Here is a 19,083-nt window from a genome sequence, read left to right as displayed (position 1 = left end):
TGCACCTGTGTCCCTGGCCTGCACCCCCGTGGAATGCCCCCGCGTGGTCCCCAGGGAGCACATGCCCAGGGCCCGACCCGCAGCTTCCCAGGTGGCCCAAACGGGACTGCCACTGCCAGGAGAGGACAGAGGCTGTTGGCGGGCTCACTGCGCTCTCCAAGAAGCCAGTCTGGTCCCCAGCAGGGGGCGCTCCGCGCCAGACGCCCTAGCTCCACCTCTGGGCGGGTGGGTGTGGCTGGGTCATGCTTCTGCCTTGTGCCTGCTCCGCCTGTAGCTGGGACATGAATGCAGATACCATCGGTGCTCAGACGTGAGTGCAGACACCCGTCGGTGCTCGCCACCCCGAGGCTGGTTTCAGTAGCAAGTGGGGACCCGTGCTTGTGGGCCGGTTCCTCGGGACGGCTGCGGAGCGGGATGCGCCTCGGAGCCGGGGAGGGTGAGGGGGTGGGCTCGGGACGGGGTGCGCGCCCCAGCCAGATGCGCCTCGGAGCAGGTGCCCTGGGAGCAGGGTGCGCGGAGGGCAGGGGCACGCGTGTGACCACGCCTTGTGGCGTTCAGGGGACCGGGCGGAGGAACAGAGGGAAGGCACTAGGTTGCGGGTGGATCTTCCGTTTGTTACTTGTTTGGGTTCTTACGCCTGCATGTGTAGGGCGGGTCAAGTTTGCGACACAGGCCAAGAGGATGCAAGCTGGGTGGATCCCAGTGAAGTCCGCGTGCGCCCTCTGCCCCCTTGTGGCGGCCGCGAGTCCTGCAGGGGTCGCGCCCCAGGCCGGCCTGGGCAGACCCCAGCCAGAGGCCTGGCACGAAGCGTCTGAGCACAGCTCAGGGACTGTGCCAGCATCTGGCGTGGTCCGTTGATTCCTGTCTGTCACACGCAGGCTTGGCAAAATCTCTGGGTCACTGAGCAGCATTTTAACCACCTGAATGAAATGCCTCCTACTTTTCGGATTCTCTTTCTGCAGCACGGGCGGGACAGGTAAGTCCTTCTTGTCCCTGTTCTGGGGACGTTGGCCACCCTGTTAAGAAGTCTAGCGGAGCAGCGTGGACACGGCACTGTCACTGGGGGCGGGGGGGGGGGGGGAGGTTGTCACCATGCAGGGCACGTTATGGGTGCACCGAAGGCCCTGGCTGGACAGACACAGGCCAGCAGGTGCTCCAGGCTGAGAGGGGGTGGGTGCGGCGTCCCACCAGGCTGGCATGACAGGGGGACACGATGCCCGTGCACCTGCCGAGCAGAGAGAAGTCAGACAGCTCACGGCGACGACTGTGCCCAGATGGGTCTGTTTCAATTCTGTGTCTTGACTTGGCCAAGGCATTCGTGGGGAGGGGGCCCCACCAGGGTGTGTGTGGTCCGCTGAACGGGCTCCCCGAGGGCCCCACGAGCTGGGCTCTGACCCTGCCCCGTGTCCTGGCAACAGGACCCATCTGTATGGCGCTGCCTACGAGAGACCCAGGTCGGTCCCTGCGGCCAAAGGGAAGATGCCCCAAGCGGGCGGTGAGTTCCGTTGCAGGAGGCGGTCCTCAAACACGGTCCTCAGCAGGGGGGCAGGTGGACCTGCCTTTCTCCACCGGGGGAGGGGGGGGCCTGAAGCGGGGGGAGGCTTGCTGGGTGGGGCTCGTTGAGCCCGTGAGAGACGGGAACTTGGGCAGAGACGTGTGTTTCCCAGGGCCGGACCCCAGCCTCGGCTGCCCTCGGGGCTGGTGATGCTCAAAGTCCCTGGGTGGCCCTCACTCGGCTCCACAATCTCTTCTCCCAGGAATCACTACTTCCCCCTTTCTTCCTTACACCTCAGGCACATAATTCCACTTCCTGTTTCACTGAAAACTAAGGAAGGCTGTAGACTGGGGGACACCCGCCTGAGCCCCCACTCTGACAGCCACCATGAGTGCCCGTGTGTATCGACTCCCAGTGTTCATGCACAGCCCCTGCTCCGTCTGTCCTCGGCCCCTCAGACTATGGGGGGGGGGGGGACAGCGGCAGTGTCGGTCTCCACAGGCTTCTGCAAGGTGGCACGGGTGGCCGTGAACCCAGCCACCTTCTCCTGCCTATTGGCCGATGCCCAGCAGTTCCGGGAGCTGACCCAGGTGGAGGTGACCAATGAGGACATGGCCCTGAACTCGAGCACGGTGAGACCCCGAGCCCAGCTGCCTGGGCTGCTCCGTCACGCAGGTGGGACCAGGACCCCGGCCCGGCTGCAGTGAGGTGAAGGAGGGGTGCTGGGTGAGCGGCAACGGTCATCCGGACCCCAGGCGTTGCCGGACGCCCAGGTCGGGGTCCCGGCAGGATGGCCGATGCTTTTCGACTCCTCGAGCGAGCCTGGTGCAGGTGCCTCCATGATGTGAGCAGAGGAACCAGTGGGGCTGGGGGCGCCAGGGCGGGCCCCAGAGGAGCGGGCGGCTGGGACCGGCAAGGAGTCTGGGGTCCGGTGGAGCCCGGTGCCTGGGGCAGGCCGGTGGGGTGCAAGGAGCCTGCTGTGCAGCTGAGCCGCGCCCCTGGCCGCCAAGCTTTTTTCTGGAAGGGCGGGTCCTGCAGTGTCTTCCTCACTCTGTGCGCTAACTGGGCTGGGATTTTATGAGGCCCCCTGAGACGCCTCTGATCACGGCCTGATGTTTGGGCTGAGTCAGGAATTGGAAAACGCGCCTCCTGAGAGGGAAGGGCACTCTCTGCGGAAGTTTGGGGAAGTCCTGGCGTCCATGGAGGGGTACCTGAGGCCGCTGTTTCCAGTGCTCGGCAGCCCTGAGGCCAGGTACCTGTCGCGGGCTGATTGCGGAAGTGTTTGCTGTCTGAGCAGCTCCCGGCACGAGGGTGGAGGCCACGGGGTGGGGGGGTGGGGGGGGGGACAGGGCAGTGCTAGCTAGATGTCGTGGTCCGGGTGGGGGCGGGTTTCGAGCACAAAGTCCAGGACTCTCCTCGGGACAGGGAAGGGAATCACCATCTCTCTGTCCCCAGAAGTGATGCCCGAAGGTGCTGGGGGCGGTCAGGAATAGGGGGCTGGGGGCCAGGTTGGCCAGGACGGGGGCTCAGCCTGCAAGCCAGCTCTGACCCCAGCCTCCCCGAAGCCCAGCATGAGCTGAGTGGCCGGCGGTGGGCTGGGTGGGCGTCATTCCCACGTGGAGGTTCGGGTCTCTGCCGTGAAGTTGATGAGCTTTGCTCTGCCCTAAATCAGACCGTGCTGAATTCAGACGGGAAAGGTCAAAGGGCCCCTCAAATCCAGAATGCCCGACTCGGGGCCTCTGTCTTAGGGAAAAAGTCCCGACTCTGCTGAAAATCTTTTCTGGGGGAACATCCCCACCACTCAGGTCCCCTCCGCCCCATGCCCTTGCAGTGCCTGGTGCCCGTACAGGGTGGGAGTGGGACACGTGGCCCGGGGTCCTGAACCCCTTTGACTTATTCTTGGTAGGGAAGGCAGAGGCCTTGGGCCGCCTTTGTTTCTGTCTGTGCCCAGTTATCCCTGCCCCCATCTCCGTGAGACCGGCCCCCAAAAGTGACACTCCCTGCCCTGATGTGAAACGGTCCAGGGAGATGTTCTTTACGTCCTTAGTACGTGTGATTTTCGTGTGTTTTTAAAAACCTGAGGACGTGCCTTTGGCCTCCAGAACACAGGTGCCCACCGTCGTCACGGATTCAGGGAGACCAAAGGGCAAAGACAAGGAAAGGAAAGTGTCCCTGTCCCGGGGTGAGTGAGAGCACGCCGGAGGGGAAGCTGGGTTGGGGAAGCCCAGGTGGGTCAGAAATAGGCGTCCCCTGAGGGTCTCCCAGGGTGCTGAGCGCCCACAGGGCGTGAGAAAGTCCCCTCAGGGGTCTGTGTGCCCCACGTACCAGAGCCCGGAGCGGGGGCTTCCTGCACCCGCAGACCCGCCCCTCCTGGGGGAGCTGGTGGCCCACGTGGTGGCATACTGCCCGTCACCCTCGGGAGCGGGCGCCCCAGATGACACGAGGGCGCGACCAGCTTCTGCACAGGGACCTGCTGGCTCCTGAGTGAAGGACGACGCGTGCTGGTCTGGCCGCCCCTGGGGAGGGGGCGCCCAGCGCCTGAGCTCCGGGGGCTTCCCGGTCGTCTCCACGCGGTCAGGACAGCCCCTCCGGTTTCCCACTCGATGGGCCTGAAAACGTGGGAAATGCGCTCGCGCCGCCCTCCCAGCCCTGCGGCCGGAGCGGAGTGTGACCACGAGGCGTCCATCTCCCACCCGGCACCTGCGGTCGTATCCATCGCTCTCGTTCGAAGGCATTTTCATCTGTGTCCTTTTCTGGGGCCCACGCGGGGTCATCGGGCGGGAGGGAAAGGAGCGCGCCCGCCTCGGGTGCTCTGACCCAGCAGGTGCTCTGACCCGGAAGCCCCGCTGGTGCCCCCTCCCCACGCGGCGCTGCCACCGCGCACCCACCTGCACGCACTCGCGGCTCCGCAGCCGGACGACAGATGAGGGTGGGGGGTGCGTGCGGCTGCGGGGCAGGGGGTGGTGCTTCCCGCTCCAGCTGAGGGGCCGGAGTCGGCCCACCCGCGGTCACCTTGGTCCGCCGGGATTCGGACCTGAGATCCCCAGACGCAGCCCTCGCTCACCGCAGTGATTTGTTTCCCTTCGTGCGTACGGTAAATTCGACCGAGGGGTCTGGTGGCCTCACCCTTACTACCATTTACGCCTGTCGGAAAGGACAGGGTTTCTCTAACTGGCCAAGCAGGGCCCACGTGATCCTCCGAGGGTTCCGTGGTCACGTGGAGGAGCTGCCACATCACGGGTGCAAGGCTTCGTCCTCTGAGAGGTGGCTCCCCGGTTAGGAGTCGTGGATTCCAGGACCTGCTCCGGGAGGCGGGCCCTCAGACCCGCGGAGGCCCGGCCGTCCTGTGACCCAGGCTGCGTCCGGCTCGGAGCCGTGACCCAGCTGTGCCGTCCTGCCCCCGGACGCCCCCCGCGCGTCCTGCCGCCCCCCTGCCCCCCTCCCGTCACAGGCTGAGCCGAGCTCAGACTTCTTCCTGTGTCTCCAGCCGACCGGCATCAGCGGTGACGGGCAGGCCCGCCCAGGGGTCTGCGCGTCCTCGGGAGCTCGTCTCCTGCGGCCTCCGTAGCTGGTGCTGCCCTGTCCACAGCTGAGCCCGAGGCTGCGAACGACACCATCCTCATTGCGGACAGGCATCTTCTGGAGCTGCCGCTGGAAGGTCTCTCCGTGTTTGAGGAAGGGGTGGACTCCGTGGCCCGAGAGTTTTCCCTGCAGGTGCTGTGGAGCCGCCTCCGTCGAGAGGAGACAGGTGAGAGGTGTCCTGGGCCACAGTTAACTTCAAAACGGGACCAGGTTACCTTCACGTGGACTCCTGGCAGACGGTCATCATGGGCCGTGGCAGCGCTTTTCTAGGCACGCGTGGGTTCGAGGTATCGCAGAACCGCTGGTGTGTGCCGGGCGTCTGTGAGTCGCGCCGAAGGGGGCACTGAGCGTCGGCCGTGGCCTGGCACGCTTGGGTTTGAAAGGCAGGGACGGCAGCCAGCAGCCGGTGACGGGCTAGTCACGGACTAGGTGGCGAAAGGTGATGACCGGAGGTTCGGGGGCCGGGACGCGGGCCTGGGGGCAGCTGCGGACTCCGGCTGACCGTGGCCTGTCCGCGGGCGCCTTTCACGCAGGTGCGCCGGGTATGGGAAGGCCCTCCCTCCGTGCCGTCCCCGGCAGACACGCTGCACTTCAGTGAGTAGGAAGGGAAGCTGAGAACAAATAGTTTGCACCTTCACCTGCATCCCGGATGGAGCGGCAAGGGCCACCTCTGCCCTTCCAACTGAAAGCAGGGGAAAGGCGACGTAGAGGGAGCAGCGGCTTTGCGACGCCAGAGAGCGGGCACGGAGCCTGAGCCCCGAGAGGGAGCCACGGGGGACGCGGGGCCCAATGCGCCACGGCCCGAGCCCTGGGAGGGGAGTCCTGGGACCAGGGACCGCCGGTGTCCCCCCAGAATCGGACAAAGACTGTAACCCCGTGTGTCCAGAAGTTTCCAGAAGCCCCCAACATGAGAAGCGGAGCGGAGACTCCAGGGAAGGCGGTCAGACTGATGAGCCCCCCGGCGGCATTTTAACGGCGTCCAAGGCAGAGCAGCCCCTCGTAAGATGGAGGCAGGAGGTCACAGACAGATGGGAGGAGGCCATGCTGCTGCCTCTAAGGATGGGGCGGCGCCCGAGCCCAGGCTGGACAAGGTGGAACCCGTTGTGCGCAGCCCCAGGAGGAAGCAGTCCCGGGCAAATCGTCCGCCAGAAGGACTCCTCTGCACAAGTGTGAGAACCACGTGTGTGTTGCTTTAAGTCCCTCCATTGTGGTCACTTGTTACAGCGGCAACGGTTCTCACCGTGGAGTGACAGAAACACTGGCTAAATGGGAGGTGAGCCTTTCTAATGCTTTGCCGAGGGGTGACAAGCAGAAGTGTCCAACGGCCCAGGCTGGAGGCAGGTTCTCTGTGTGGTGAGTGCTCCCAGTACACGTCTACGGACAACCACAGAAGAAGGGAATCGGCGTATAGAGTCCACGCTGGTGAAGAGGGAAGACGAACGAGAGAAATGACGCAGCCGTGGGGCTGCGAGAGCCGGTGACGGGGAAGCACGCACAGATAGTGGGACAAACACAAACCAAACAGTGGGGCGACGGGACTTATTCCATCTAGATCGTAAGTAAATACACAAACGGGCCACACGCCTGCCCACTGAGTGACGGCGTGGACAAGAGGACGTTGCACACACAGGTGCCGTGTGTACAAGAGACGTGGCTAAGCCAAAGGACACCCCGCGTCAGAAAGAGATCGTCAGGGTGACCGGAAGGGACAGCTGCCTACTGCCGCGTGGAACAGGCTCCACAGCCAGAGGCGCTCTGGGGTGGGGTCGTCACACAGCGGCAACGGTTGATAGCCTCAAAATATGGGGAGCAGCACCCGGAACCATCCCAGATGCTGGCCGACGCCAGCGTGGTCAGCACGGAGACCACTACCAAAAGGTGGCTTTCTTGAATCCCCATTTGGAAATTTAAAACCGCACCCCTGCGTATCTCGTGGGACTCAGGAGAAGTGATCACAGGAAGGCCCCAGACCGCTAGTCTCTGGAAGTGTGGAAGTTGAGCATGGAATTTATGGAGTTGGAGCAAAAACACAAAATCCTCAAGGCAGAGGAGGGGGGGCCGCAAGCACATGAGCAGACATCAGCAAAGAGACAAAAGTTTTTAAAAACTCGTAAAATAGACACATTCCAGTGAGAATGGTCAAGAAAAATGTGGATGGGGCACAAATGCACAACGTGAGGAGTGAAAAGAGACTCCGACCCTACAGATGCATTAGAGATCCGAAAGATGGTAAGACGACGCTACGAGTGACCTTACGAAGTACGTTCAAGCGCGTGGCCGAAGCAGGCCGAGTCCTGGAAAACACAGCTCGTGGACTCAAGGAGGAAAACTCCGCGTGCTCTCATAACCAACAAAGAGGGGAGATTAGTGGACCTACATCTGCTGTTGAAACCGACCGGGTAGACTTTCCAGAAACAGCTGATGTCAATCTTAACAAATCTCCCTGAGAATTGGGAAAAAGGGCCACCCCTCCAGCCTCTGTTGGCCCCACACCTCCAAACTGCCAAGAACGGCACGAGAGAGAAAAATATGATTTTCATCACCCATTCTGACCTTGAAAGTTATAAGCGTCATTAAATTAGACCAAGGGAAAACGAACTTAATAAGCATCTTAGTCACTGCAGAGAGACAGCATTTCTTAAAATGAATGCATTCGTAATAGAAATTCTTAGCAAACCGGCTGGGAATGAACACCGCTCGCCCTGGCGGAGGGTCCATCCGGGTCCCCAGCAAACCGCCTTCTTGATGGCACAGCACATAGGACGCGGCCAGAGCCCTGCTCTTGCGCCCGTTCCCTCCTGGAATGTGAGTGCACCCACAGGAATAAGAGACATGAGGGCCGACAGAGAGGAAGTCACCTGTCACTATTTTCAGAACTTGCAAAAGAATCCACAAGCCAGCAGAGCAGTGAGGTGGAAATGCCCGTGCAGGAGGCAGGGAGCCAGCAGGGTCTGGCCCCGCAACAGGGCCGCTGCAGCAGGCACACTGGCGGGTGCCCCGCGTGGTGTGTGAATGGCCAGCCAGGTGGGCCGGGGGCTTCTCTGGTGACTGTTCCTTTCTCGAGGTCTCCTGGCTCGGGCCTTTGCCAGTCCCGCGAGCCTTTACATGGGAGAAATTGCTGCTTTCACAACTTCAGAAAAATTAAAATCAATCGTTGTCACTACTTCTTGGGTTTTTTTTTTTTATTGAGATGAAATTTACAGAATGTAAAATGAACCCCCTTAAAGTGAACAGTTCAGGGGCGTTTAGTGCGTTCGTACTGCCTCGTGCCTCCACCTCTACTGGCTCCAAACACCTTCTTTTCTTGTCCGCAGCCGACGGGGCCGTGAAGAAGGAGGGCAAAGGCAGACAGTTCAGGAAGAGAAATCCAGCTAAGAAGGGACACAAGGTGGGCAGAGGAGGCCTCGCCGGCCACAGGCGGAGGGCCCGGGGAGCCCGGGGTCCGCCTGCGGGCCACGGGGCCCCTAAAGACCCTTGTCTGTGGAGCAGGACGCTGCGCCCCGGCTCATCCCCCCCGACTGCATCGTGGTCGACCCCGACAACTTCAAGTGTATCCTTTATCCGCCCCACCGCCCGCGACACCCAAGCCTGCGGGCTGTTGCTCCTTAACCCAGACCCAGTCATCGTGGACCCCTACGAGGAGGCCCGGGTCATAGGCAAGTGCCTCTCACGGGCCCTCGACGTGCACACACAGGCCACAACCCCCCCGTGGACTCTGGCGCAGCGTGGCGCGGGCTCAGCGCTGCGGCCTCTGCTCTCGGCCGCCTCCCGTTACCCCGACCACGCAGGGGGAGTGGGGCCCTGGGGCCCGGACGCGCACCTGTGCTCTGCGGCCCTTCCTGGCCATCACAGCCAAGTCAGGACGTCAGTTGTACGACGAATGAGCCCCTGACGCGAGGTCCGGTGACCCTCAGGGCCCGAAACGTGGCTTGGTGCCGTCCCCTGTGGCTTTAAGTGTTTAGTTCCTTGGGTTTTTCTTTTGCTAAGCTGGCTTTCAAAACCTCTTTAGGAGAGATTTAGGGAAGGGAAGGAGCGCTGACATTTCCACAAGCGATAGATGTCGACTCCACCTTGTCCCCCTCTGTGCGCACCAGGTCCACCACAGCCACACGAGGGCCACGCTAGGTGCGCACCAAGGGACACGCCAAGGCCACGCCGCGGTCACACCGGGGCCTGCTGCTGCCTGTAGCCCCTCAGGGTTCCACGTGTGAGACAAGCTCCTGTGTCTCGTCCCCATTCAATTTGTGTTGCAGACATGCTGACTCCTGTCTCCGTAACCCGGGAAATTTTGGAAAGATTCCGAGACTCGTTCACTGCTCTGTGGGTGGGACATCTGGGAAACATGCACTTCCCGAGGTCGGTGTCTGTTGTCTGGAGACACCGTCCCCCATCGAGCCGGTTTATGTGACCCACCAGAGGGGTGCTCCCCACACTCGGGGGTGGGGGTGGGGGCGGTGGGACCACTGGCTTCCGTCTCCCCCTGGCCCCTCGCTTCTCCCTGTTTCCCTCAGCCTCCCCCCAACCCTGAACCCCCATTTTATCCCGGGAACCACACCCCCACCCCACCCCCAGAGGCTCCTGTGGTCCGGCCTTTGGTCATCACGCAGTGGGCTCCTGGTCCTCAAGGTGCCTGGATGGCGGGGGGGGGGGGGGGGGGGGGTCATTGTCTTTGTCCCACTTTACAGATGAGGACCTGGCACCCAAGGGTGTACTTCTGCCCAAGGTGCAGGGTGTGCCCCAGGCTCTGGCACTTGGTTGAGGGAAGGCAGGGGAGAACGTGCTGGGGGCAGGGGGAGGGGGTGCTGGGTGGGGCTGTGGGTGGGCGGGGCCTGCGGGGGGAGGGGCGGGGCTGCAGTGGGATTGTGCCCTGGGGCCTGCTGGGGCGGGTCCTCCGGCAGATGCGCAAGGGCGTTAGTGGGCGTGGCCTGTGGGGAGGCGTGGGGGGGGCGGGGCCTCCTGGAGTGGTGCAGAGCGCTGGCTGGGAACAGGGATGCTCACCTGGGGTCCTCTCAGAGACCTGGGAGAGGTTGGCCATTAGGGAAGTGTCCTTCCAGCACTTTCCAGAGCCGCTGCACAGTGAAAGGAGGGTTCATTCCAGGGACGGGATGTAGCTTCTCAGGAGAACCACATGGGTAGAACCCAGGGTTGAGGGCAACAGGGGGCACCAGGAGGGTGCACATTATTAGTTCTGCCTGAGCGGAGGGGTGGGACAGGGAGCAAGGAGCACAGGACGGGCTTTGCTTTAGAAACACGTCCCGAGAGTTTCTCCTGCCCGCAGCTGCAGCCCTGAGGCCTCAGGACAGATCCGGTCCCGGCTGCCACAGCCAGGACCCCCTGGGACGCCCTGGGATACCTGCTGCCTGCCCGGCTCCATCCACCGGGCCACCCTCCTTCCCTTTACAGCCAGGCTGAGTGGGAGCAGCTCCTGGGCAGCTGCAGTGGCTTCTTCTTCTACGGGATGGAGAGCTTCCTGTCCCACATAGTGGTGGAAAGGTTGGCTGCCACGAACCTACAAGGTGAGACAGCCCCTCGGCGCCCCCAAGCCTGACTGTCTGCCAGGACGACAGGAACCAGCACAGACACGGAGCCAGGCCCCAGCGTCTCCATCAGGCGTCGACTGTCTGATGAAGGGCTCCGAGGGCTGGGGCCTCCCTAGAAGCACGGCAGAGCTGTGGGGGAAGCCCCTCCTGCCCTCACCCCCCTCCTGCCAGTTCCGAGTTCTGGACCTGGCAGGCCCAGCCAGAGTTAGGGCCTGGGTGGGTCATCCCCCGGGGCTGTGCCTGCAGAGTCCAGGAGGGCTGGGGTGGGCATTTCCGCGGAACATGCTGATCACGCCCCCACCACTCCTTCTAGTGTAACTGTGGGCACCCTGGGCCTTGTGTTCCCTCTGGCTGTCCCCTGAGGGCTTCTGAGTGGTGGTCTGGCTCGCCCTGGAGTCGCCTTTTCCTCAGCGGGTGGCTGGATGACCGGCCGCCCTACACAGTCGCTAGGAGAGCCTTTTCAAGGACCCCTCGGAGATGCCCCCAAACTGACCCACTGATGGCAGCACGTGGACACTCGTCCCGTGGTCAGGGCACCTGAACACCGCCCCCCTCTGCCGCACACGGTCACCTGGTACCTGTCTCCTTCCCAGCCCCCTGGAGATGGGGGTGAGGCCAACACACCGCCCCATCCCAGAAGCCTGTCACCCGGCAGAGTCCTCGCCCCAAAGGGCAGCAGAAACAAGGCCTCTCAAGCTTAACTCCAAGCCTTCTCAGACGAGATGGTGTGCGAAGTCACAGTGCGCGCGTGGGGCCGACGGCACCCTTGGTGCCCCCCGCCCCATTCCCGACCAAGGCTTGTCCTCACGCATGGGAGGTCCCGCCTGCCCCTGGGGCAGCCCCCCTGAACCGCCCTCAGCCAGGCCACCGTAGCAAGTGGGGAGTCCACCTCTGTCCCGTGTGGCCCCCTGCACATCCATAGCTAAGTGTCACACTTCAGGCACTGGCACCTGTTTCATGGGCCCACGGGGCCAGGGTGACCGACTCTCACCATGTGTGTCCAAATACCCCCCCCGGCCCCCCCTTCCCCCAGCAAGACCGGGGCCAAGAGCCTCTGCTGAGCAGGGGGGCCAGGCCATGGCCCAGAGGGTGCCTCCCAGCCCCCCTGCCGCCCAGCCCAGCCCGCTGGCACCAGGAGCCTGTGAAGGGTGTGGGGTTCCCGAAGCAAATGCTGTGCCCGCGGGCTCAGGTGGCCGGGGGGCCTTGGAAGAGGGCCCGTGGACGTCAAGCCCCAGCCAGGCGAGGCCACTGGCCTCCTCCACCTGGGCGTGCGGCGGCTGAGCTCTGCCCTCCTGGGTCCCACAGGGTGCCAGATGATGGTCCTGCTGGACCTGACGAGGTCCTACGAGAGCATGCAGCGGCACACAGAGCACTCGGACAGCAAGAGGTGCCCGATGTCCCCCCCCCCCACCGCCCCCGCCCCATGCCAGCAGCCCCGCCTCCACATCCCTGACTGGGGGGCTCGTGGTGGGGGCCGGGGGGCGTGGGGGGAAGACAGAGCCCTACGAGGGAGCCGGGACTCCGCAGTCTGCCCCGACCCCTTCCCTGGAAGAGTCTGGCCGGGGCGTTGTGGAGGCGGGAGGGCAGCCCCAACGCAGACCCCGAGGACAGAGGGCGGCGGCTGGGAGGGTGCCCTGGCTTCGGGGCTCCCCACAGGGCCGGGGGGGCCGCCGAGGTGGCGCAGCAGGGTCCCCGCCTCACGACGGATGCCGCGACTCCTGGCTCCACTGCCATGCTGGGAGTGGTCCGGAAGGATCTGGCAGCACTCTGGAGGCTTCTTGTTAGATGACGTTTAATCTGCCGAGGCGGGCAGGGTGGGGGGTGGGAATGCGTTCTCGATTCTTCCAAGAACTTGGAGAGCTGTCCATCGAAGGACACATGCCCAACTTGGTGCTCTTCGGGCTGTGCACTGGGGACGGGTTCAGGCGGTCACGCTGGATCCTGGTCCCCGCAGTGTGGCCCAGCTGTCCCTGGAGAGGCCCGTCGAGACTGCCGTCCTTCTGAGTCTGGTGGGGGTCAGGAGCATCCTGGCAAACCAGTGGCCGACCTTCCTGCAGGACAATGCGCTGCGGGCCAGCGTCCTGTGGGAAAGTGAGTGGGCGCGGCCGTCCCCTCCCCGGGAGCCTGCCGGCGGGGTCCCTGGCCAGCCTGAGGATGTTTCTTTCCTAGATCTGTTGACAGCTGGCAGGCCCATCGGGAGGGCCGCCCATCTCCTCCGGCAGACGGGAGCTGGGGACACGAACAACCATGGTAACGGAAGCTGTTCCACATCCCCGCTCGTCCTCTGCCGTGCAGGGCCACCTCCCGGCCTGTGTCCCCGCCCCTCGTCTCTGCCAGTGTCCCTGCAGCTCCACAGCCCCGTGTCCCTGCCCGCAGCCCCGCAGCCCCGCAGCCCCGCAGCCCCGCAGGCTAGGGTGTCTGCCTCCTGTCTCTGCACAGGCTGACAGCAGCCTCAGGGACGCCTGGCGTCCTAAATCCTTAGGGGAGGCACCCTGGCTGTTAGAACTGCCCGTCTGTCTTTAGAACCGTCCAAGTCACATAAGTTCTGAAAGCCCAGGTGTGCTCCCTGGGAGCGGGGGCCCCGGGGCTTTGTTCTTCAGAGCAGACAGACACCCCTTCACACCTTCACGTAAGGTGCTGGGGCTGAAGATAAACACGACACCAGCCATAGCTCGAGCAGAGCAGCGCGTTAAAGGAACAGTCTGCCGTAACTAAGAGAGGTTTATCCCAGGGTGACTTACCGCGAAGGCTTCAGACAAACAGCACAAAGGGTTACGTGGTCCCCGGTGCCCGGAACACAGTGCCAAACGATAAGCGCGGCTTCAACGGATGGAGGAGGGAGGGAGGGCCTGGCGTCAGCAGGTGCACGAAGGTCGATGGCGTCTAGAAAGAGCCGGTGGTGGAGGAGCTGCTGACTTGCGCTGGGGGCGGCGGGAGAGGAGGCCGTGGCTCCTGCGTGCTCCGTGGTCCCGCGCTGATGGGCGGTGAAAGGAAGGGACAGCACCGTGATTGTCATGCACGCCCTGCCCCCAGTTAGCGGTGGCGGCCAGCTGGTGGCAGGAGGAGGCCCCGAGCTACTGGAAGCTTCTGGACGCCTCACACTCAGAGTGGGGAGGTGGTGCGGAGGGGACGGGGGGTGGGGACACTCGGTGTCCCGGGTGTGGGCGTGCGGCAGGGCCCGTGTTCAGGGCTACGTCCGGAGGCAGGGTCGGGAGCACCCCCGCCCCCCGCGTGCGTGAGCCTCTCTCGGGCCCCGGGCGTCCTGCCCCCAGTGAGCTGTGCCGTCCTCAGATGAGTCTCCGTGGGCCTCCAAGGACCAGCTGCCGTCCTTCCAGCCACAGCTGCACGGCTCCGAGCGGCTCCCCGTCGCCCTCAACTCGGTCCTGTATGGGCTGCCACACCTGGCCATTGGGTGACTCCAGAGGACACGGACCTCGACGGCCCCTCTGAGGACCCACCGCCCACCCCTCCCCACCCTATCCGTAGGCGCCCCTCCTCCAGCGGCCTTGTCCCCGAGTCCCAGTTCTGCGCAGGGTCACGCCAGGGCCTCCCGGTCCGGCTGCCTCTGGGGCTGCCTCCGTTCCCCCCCCCCCCCACCACGTGCACCGGACCCTCGTGGAGGGGAGGGGATGCCTCTGGGGGCTCCGCAGGGCGGGTGGGGCGAGGGGTGCATCGGGGCTGGCCCCGCAGCTGCCCGACCCCCAGATCCCTCCCCTGCCCCGGGCGTTCCCAATAGTCCCGTGGTGGGGGGGGGCCGCCTGGACGCGGGCCTAGGGGCTGGGACAAAGGGTGGCCTCCACTCCCACGGGTGTCAGCAGCAGGCGGGCCCTTTGGAAGACAGCCTCCCTGGGGTGAGGCTCACGGTCCCAGATGCCCACTCTGGCCGCCACGCCCTGGCTCCTGGAAGTTTATGTGCTTTAGTAAAAACGACTAAATCACTGTGGTGTGGCATCTGTGGTGTGGTTTCTGTGACCCCGGGCACGCAGCTTGGCTCAAGTCCCTGGAGGGGCGCTCGGTCTGGCACCATGCTGTGGCGGGGTCCAGCCAATGTTTGCTGAGTGAATGCATGAATGAATGAAGTCAAGCCCGGAGGAGGCCAGCAGGAGGTGCCCGTGGACGTGCCCTTGAGGCCGGGCCCCCAGGAGGCACCCGGAGGCTCTGTGTGGGGCAACCACATGTGCGCTGGAGTTCCCCAGCGTGGGACACACAGCCACATCACCTCCCCCAAAGCTGGACTTCCAGCCCCCCCTCCCCCCTGCCCCCGTGGCAGCACCACACGCAAGGACAGCCCCGGGAGAAGCCACTGTCCCAGGGTTGGACACCCGGCCAGAGTTGAGGGTGGCAGGAAGACCGGTGCCGTCCTGGCCCACGGGGAGCTTCGGGCAGGAGGCTGAGTGGCTAGGACCCGTGTCCCACCCAGGGGTCTCCCAGGCTGCGGCCAAGGGGTAAGGGAGAGCCAGCTCCACGTGTCTCTGGGGTGAAGCCAACCCCGGTAGAGGGTCCGTAGGCGGGGCGGAGGGGGAGGGTCAAATCTCCCCAGGCACTGCGTCCTGGCCAGCAGCCCCTCGGACGTCTGCCAAGGCCAGGCCACAGAGTGTCTTTGCCCCAGGAGCCCGGCAGCAAGGCCCGGGCACGCTGGCCCTGGGGGCCACTGAGAACGCCCTCTCCAGGCCTCTGAACACTGGCTCTGGGGCCACCTGGGAGCCAGAGGCAGCCACCCAAAGGCCAGAGGATGCCAGGTCTCAGGCCAAGTGACCACTGGTCACCATCTGGGCCGAGGCTCGGGAGCTAAGCAGACAGACACGGTACAATGCTCGAGGGTTTGTCCCCTGGCGCACGCGAGGCAGGCAGGTGGTTGTACGTCCTCCCGACCCCGAGTCCTGGACGCTGGTGGCAAACCTTCGCCCGCAGCAGCACGGCCTCCCTGCTCTGGGCCAGGGGGGTCAGCACCGGGACCTCCTGGGTTGGGGCCTAGGACAGGCCAAGTACCGAGGCGAAAAGCACAGAAGACGGCCACCGCGAGGTATCCCAGTGCACCGACCAAAGCTGCTGAACTAAACAGTAGTGACCACAGCAAATGCTAGGGAAGGTGTGGGGAGACGGGCGGGCAGGTGGGACGGTGCAGCCCCTCAGGGCGACCGTTTCCCGGGAACTCTGCATACGGTCAGCGCGAGGGCGCGTCCCAGAGACACGAGACGCCGTGCACACACCCGCACCTGCCTGCTTACAGCGGCTTTGCTCCATTAGAGCAAACGCTCGAAACCGCCCGAGTGTGCCTCGCCTGTGAAGGTTAGACCGGCTCTGGGCATTTATCCGTGGAGCTCGAATGAGGAGGGAACCACTGACCCCTGCAGGGACTTCAGAAGCACCACGCGGAGTGCAGGAGCCCCTACCAGCGAGGTCAGACACCAGAAGATGCCATTTATGCAATGTTCTCAAGGTGACAAAACCGCAGAGCGGAAGGACAGACTGGTGCTGCCGGGGACAGGCACACCAGTGCCTGGGGGGAGCACGAGGGCGTCCGGGAGCGGCCAGAGATCTGTGTGCCAGAAACCACCGCACAGAGCTGCACACACAGGAGCTCCCGCACCTGCCGACCCGGCCAGAGGCAGCGCGGTCCGCGGCCCGTGCGCGGTGCTGCGCCTGCGGGTCTGGTCTCCGGCTTCAGAAGCCACCCCTGGGGACGCGGTGGGAAAGGTGCCATCGACACTATGTTCACAACTGCCTGCACATCATCATTCAGCATAAAAAGTTGAAAACCAACTCATCTTTGATAACATCGAGAGGTGGTGATTCCCCTCCTTTTGTTTAATTTTTTTTTCCTTTTCTCCAACACATACACATACTTCTTCCAGTTAACAAAAGAAGCTAACTAATGATCGGGGAATAAATTCAAATCAGGGCAGCCTTGGATATATGAGCTTCCTTCTAGAAAGATGTTGGCACGCACCCAAACAACAAGAATAAAAGCCTCTGGAAATATTTCATCCGTGCAGGACCACATTTTTTACCTTCTGGTGTGTCTGCTCCCGTGAGCGAGATGGAACGTGAGCGCCGGTCCGGGCATCGGAGGCTTTGAAATAACTTTCTGAATTATGCCCCAGCAACATAACAAATCACATTATCAATTAGCTTCTGTAACACAAGTGGCATTCCGTAATATATTCAAGCATGAAAAAATTGCAAAGGTGGAATTTCTGTAACCCTAAAAACTATAAGGAGAAAAAGGATCACTTGCAATTTATTGGTGATAAAAGACAGAACGTAATTGGAACCGGACAGCCCTCCCAGGAAGTGGGACCAGATCTGCGCGTTCAGAATGTCGTGAGGGCCCTGAGGCTCCAGGAGACCGCTCTGCCCACGCCCCGGCCCTGCCTTCCCTGCACAGGGTGACCCTCGCGGGGCGGGGGGTGGGGGGCGGCCAGAGGGGAGTCTGACCTTGAGCCGGTCACTCTCGTCTCGAGCCCCGTCTTCTCCTCTGGGAAGTGCATCTCCAGGGCTTGGACCTTAGACCCGCGTGTCGCCCCCCCGCCCCCACTCGGGCCGGCCGCGACGGGGCCCCTCACTTGCAGCACCTTGCAAACTCTGACGTGTTCTCGGCTTGTCAGTCGCCTTTTTAAAAGTTCCATTTATTAATTTATGTCTTGAAAATGGTGATTTCCATGTTTTCAAAACAAGGACTTTTTTTAAACAATGTGTTCTACTGTAGGGAAGTTGCACTCACAGCCCACACACGACGTTCTGACGCACCGCTGGTTGTCTCTCCAGCCCGCTCCCGGCGTGCGGTCAGCCCGTCTCCTGTGTTCTCCCTCAGCACCACGCAGGACCCCCCATTTCAAGTTGTGGGAATCAGAATTCTCGTTAAAGCATCTCCGCCCTCCAACGGGCCGCTTGCCAACGCGGGAGACCCAGCACGGCCGGACAGGGGGGCCTCTGGGCACGGAGGGGGGTCCCCGCAGATGGGCCAGGGCAGCGTGGGGCTCCCACCTCACCGCGGACGTGGGCCCGGGGCCCGGGTCGGCCGGGGTCGGCACCTCGCCCCGGCCAGGACCCCCGCGGGGCTCGCATCCGTGCCACCTGTAAGGTGGGTCCCGCGGCCCCGGGACCTGTGTCAACCTCATCCCCACGGAACAGCGTCACCCAGGCACAGCCGAGGTCCATCCTCTGTGATGTGGCGCCACGGGCCCCACTCGTCTCAGCGCCCACCGCCTCCCCGGCCTCCGGCCATCCTGGCTGGTGCTCTGGGCTCCTGGGTCCCTCCCTGCGGCTGCCAGCCAGTCCTCCCGGGATGGGAAGTCTGTGGTCCCGGCAGGCACCCGTCTGCCAGGGCCTCGGGCACCGGGCCGGCCCTCCTCCGCAAGCAGGAAATTCACAGTCACGGCCGAGGCGGGCCCCCCAGGTGGATGTGGACGAAGAAATTAGGCGGGTTAATAAAGCTAAGACGTTCGCAGACCCTTGTGCGTCAATGTCTATTAAGCTCCCTCATCCAGCACCGGTCTCCAATAGTTTAATTTCTGTATTAAATAATTAAAACTCTATTTTCAATTGCTGTGAACAATTGTTTTCCTTAATGATCTTCCCAGAGGAGCCAGTAATTTTGTATCTTGTAAAAATGATTAACTGGCATCATCATCCCATATCTCTGAAATATAACTGAGCAGCTTCAGGGAAGGCCATTTGTATTCAATTAACGCTCCCTTGCATTAAGACGGACAATATTACTTCACACCACGGGCAACCCTGCTGTCCCCTCATTTTATTACGACGACGATGGAGATAGAAACAACCAGTTTAATTATCCCATTTCCAACAGAAATCAATTTTCAACGTGTCCTCACCCTCACACAGAGGAAGAGGCCACAGTGCCATTCTGGGGAAGGGCAGGCCTGTCGTGGGTCCACCCGCCCTGCCGCCCGCGCCCGGCTCTGGGCCCGGCCGCGCGCACGGGCATGGGCCCCCGCGAGGCTGCAGGCCTGGACCTCGGGGGGCCTGCAGACCCTGGGAGGACCTGCTCCCGCCTCCCTGAGCGTCGCCCCTCCTCGTCACCCCTTGTCCCGCCCCCCCGCCCCCGGCACCCGGGCCCCCAGCCTTGGTTTCCTGCCCCACGCTGCTGACACTGGTGCCCGCCGTGAAGGCGGATTTATCGCCCCGCACGGCTGCCATCGTCAGGGTGATTCAAGGGACGCGCCCTGCCTCGCCGCTCAATCACTCCGCGCTGTTGGCCAGTATAATCTAATTGTTTGACATTTTTATCACAATTCATTGAGACCAGAAGGAGATGACTAGATTAATACCCCCGTGCGCTTGGCTAATGGCCGGGATGAAGCCGATGGGCCAAATTACAGGGGACATTTTCTTATTACAGAGTTTAATTCTTTGTGACAAGAGGCGGGAGACGGTGTTCAGATGGAGACGGCTGCCCTCAGCCAGGTGGCCTGAGATCCGGGGTCCCCCAGGCCCTCCCCC

The 19,083-nt window shown here is 63.1% G+C and overlaps 1 protein-coding gene across 3 annotated transcripts in view; it reads left to right on the top strand.

The window, feature by feature from the left end:
• The window catches only part of CFAP46 (cilia and flagella associated protein 46), a 94,867-nt gene extending 80,299 nt beyond the window's left edge, over window positions 1–14,568 (top strand). Inside the window, exons 45-59 of one of the 3 annotated variants that reach the window (XM_042907884.1) lie at window positions 879–976; window positions 1,419–1,495; window positions 1,997–2,127; window positions 2,626–2,747; window positions 3,598–3,677; window positions 5,085–5,243; window positions 8,392–8,465; window positions 8,567–8,627; window positions 8,698–8,733; window positions 9,331–9,433; window positions 10,481–10,593; window positions 11,923–12,004; window positions 12,572–12,708; window positions 12,787–12,867; window positions 13,909–14,568. In XM_042907884.1, coding sequence (XP_042763818.1) covers window positions 879–976; window positions 1,419–1,495; window positions 1,997–2,127; window positions 2,626–2,747; window positions 3,598–3,677; window positions 5,085–5,243; window positions 8,392–8,465; window positions 8,567–8,627; window positions 8,698–8,733; window positions 9,331–9,433; window positions 10,481–10,593; window positions 11,923–12,004; window positions 12,572–12,708; window positions 12,787–12,867; window positions 13,909–14,033 — 1,479 coding nt within the window. In that variant the 3' untranslated portion in view covers window positions 14,034–14,568. The remainder of the gene's footprint in view (window positions 1–878; window positions 977–1,418; window positions 1,496–1,996; window positions 2,128–2,625; window positions 2,748–3,597; window positions 3,678–5,084; window positions 5,244–8,391; window positions 8,466–8,566; window positions 8,628–8,697; window positions 8,734–9,330; window positions 9,434–10,480; window positions 10,594–11,922; window positions 12,005–12,571; window positions 12,709–12,786; window positions 12,868–13,908) is intronic. The other 2 variants (XM_042907885.1, XM_042907886.1) reach the window with 2 other exon arrangements.
• Window positions 14,569–19,083: the final 4,515 nt, after the last annotated feature.

Source organism: Panthera leo, chromosome D2 (genome assembly GCF_018350215.1).
Source record: "Panthera leo isolate Ple1 chromosome D2, P.leo_Ple1_pat1.1, whole genome shotgun sequence".
In the NCBI taxonomy this organism is placed as follows: Eukaryota; Metazoa; Chordata; class Mammalia; order Carnivora; family Felidae; genus Panthera; species Panthera leo.
This window is presented reverse-complemented; position numbering and strand designations above follow the sequence as displayed.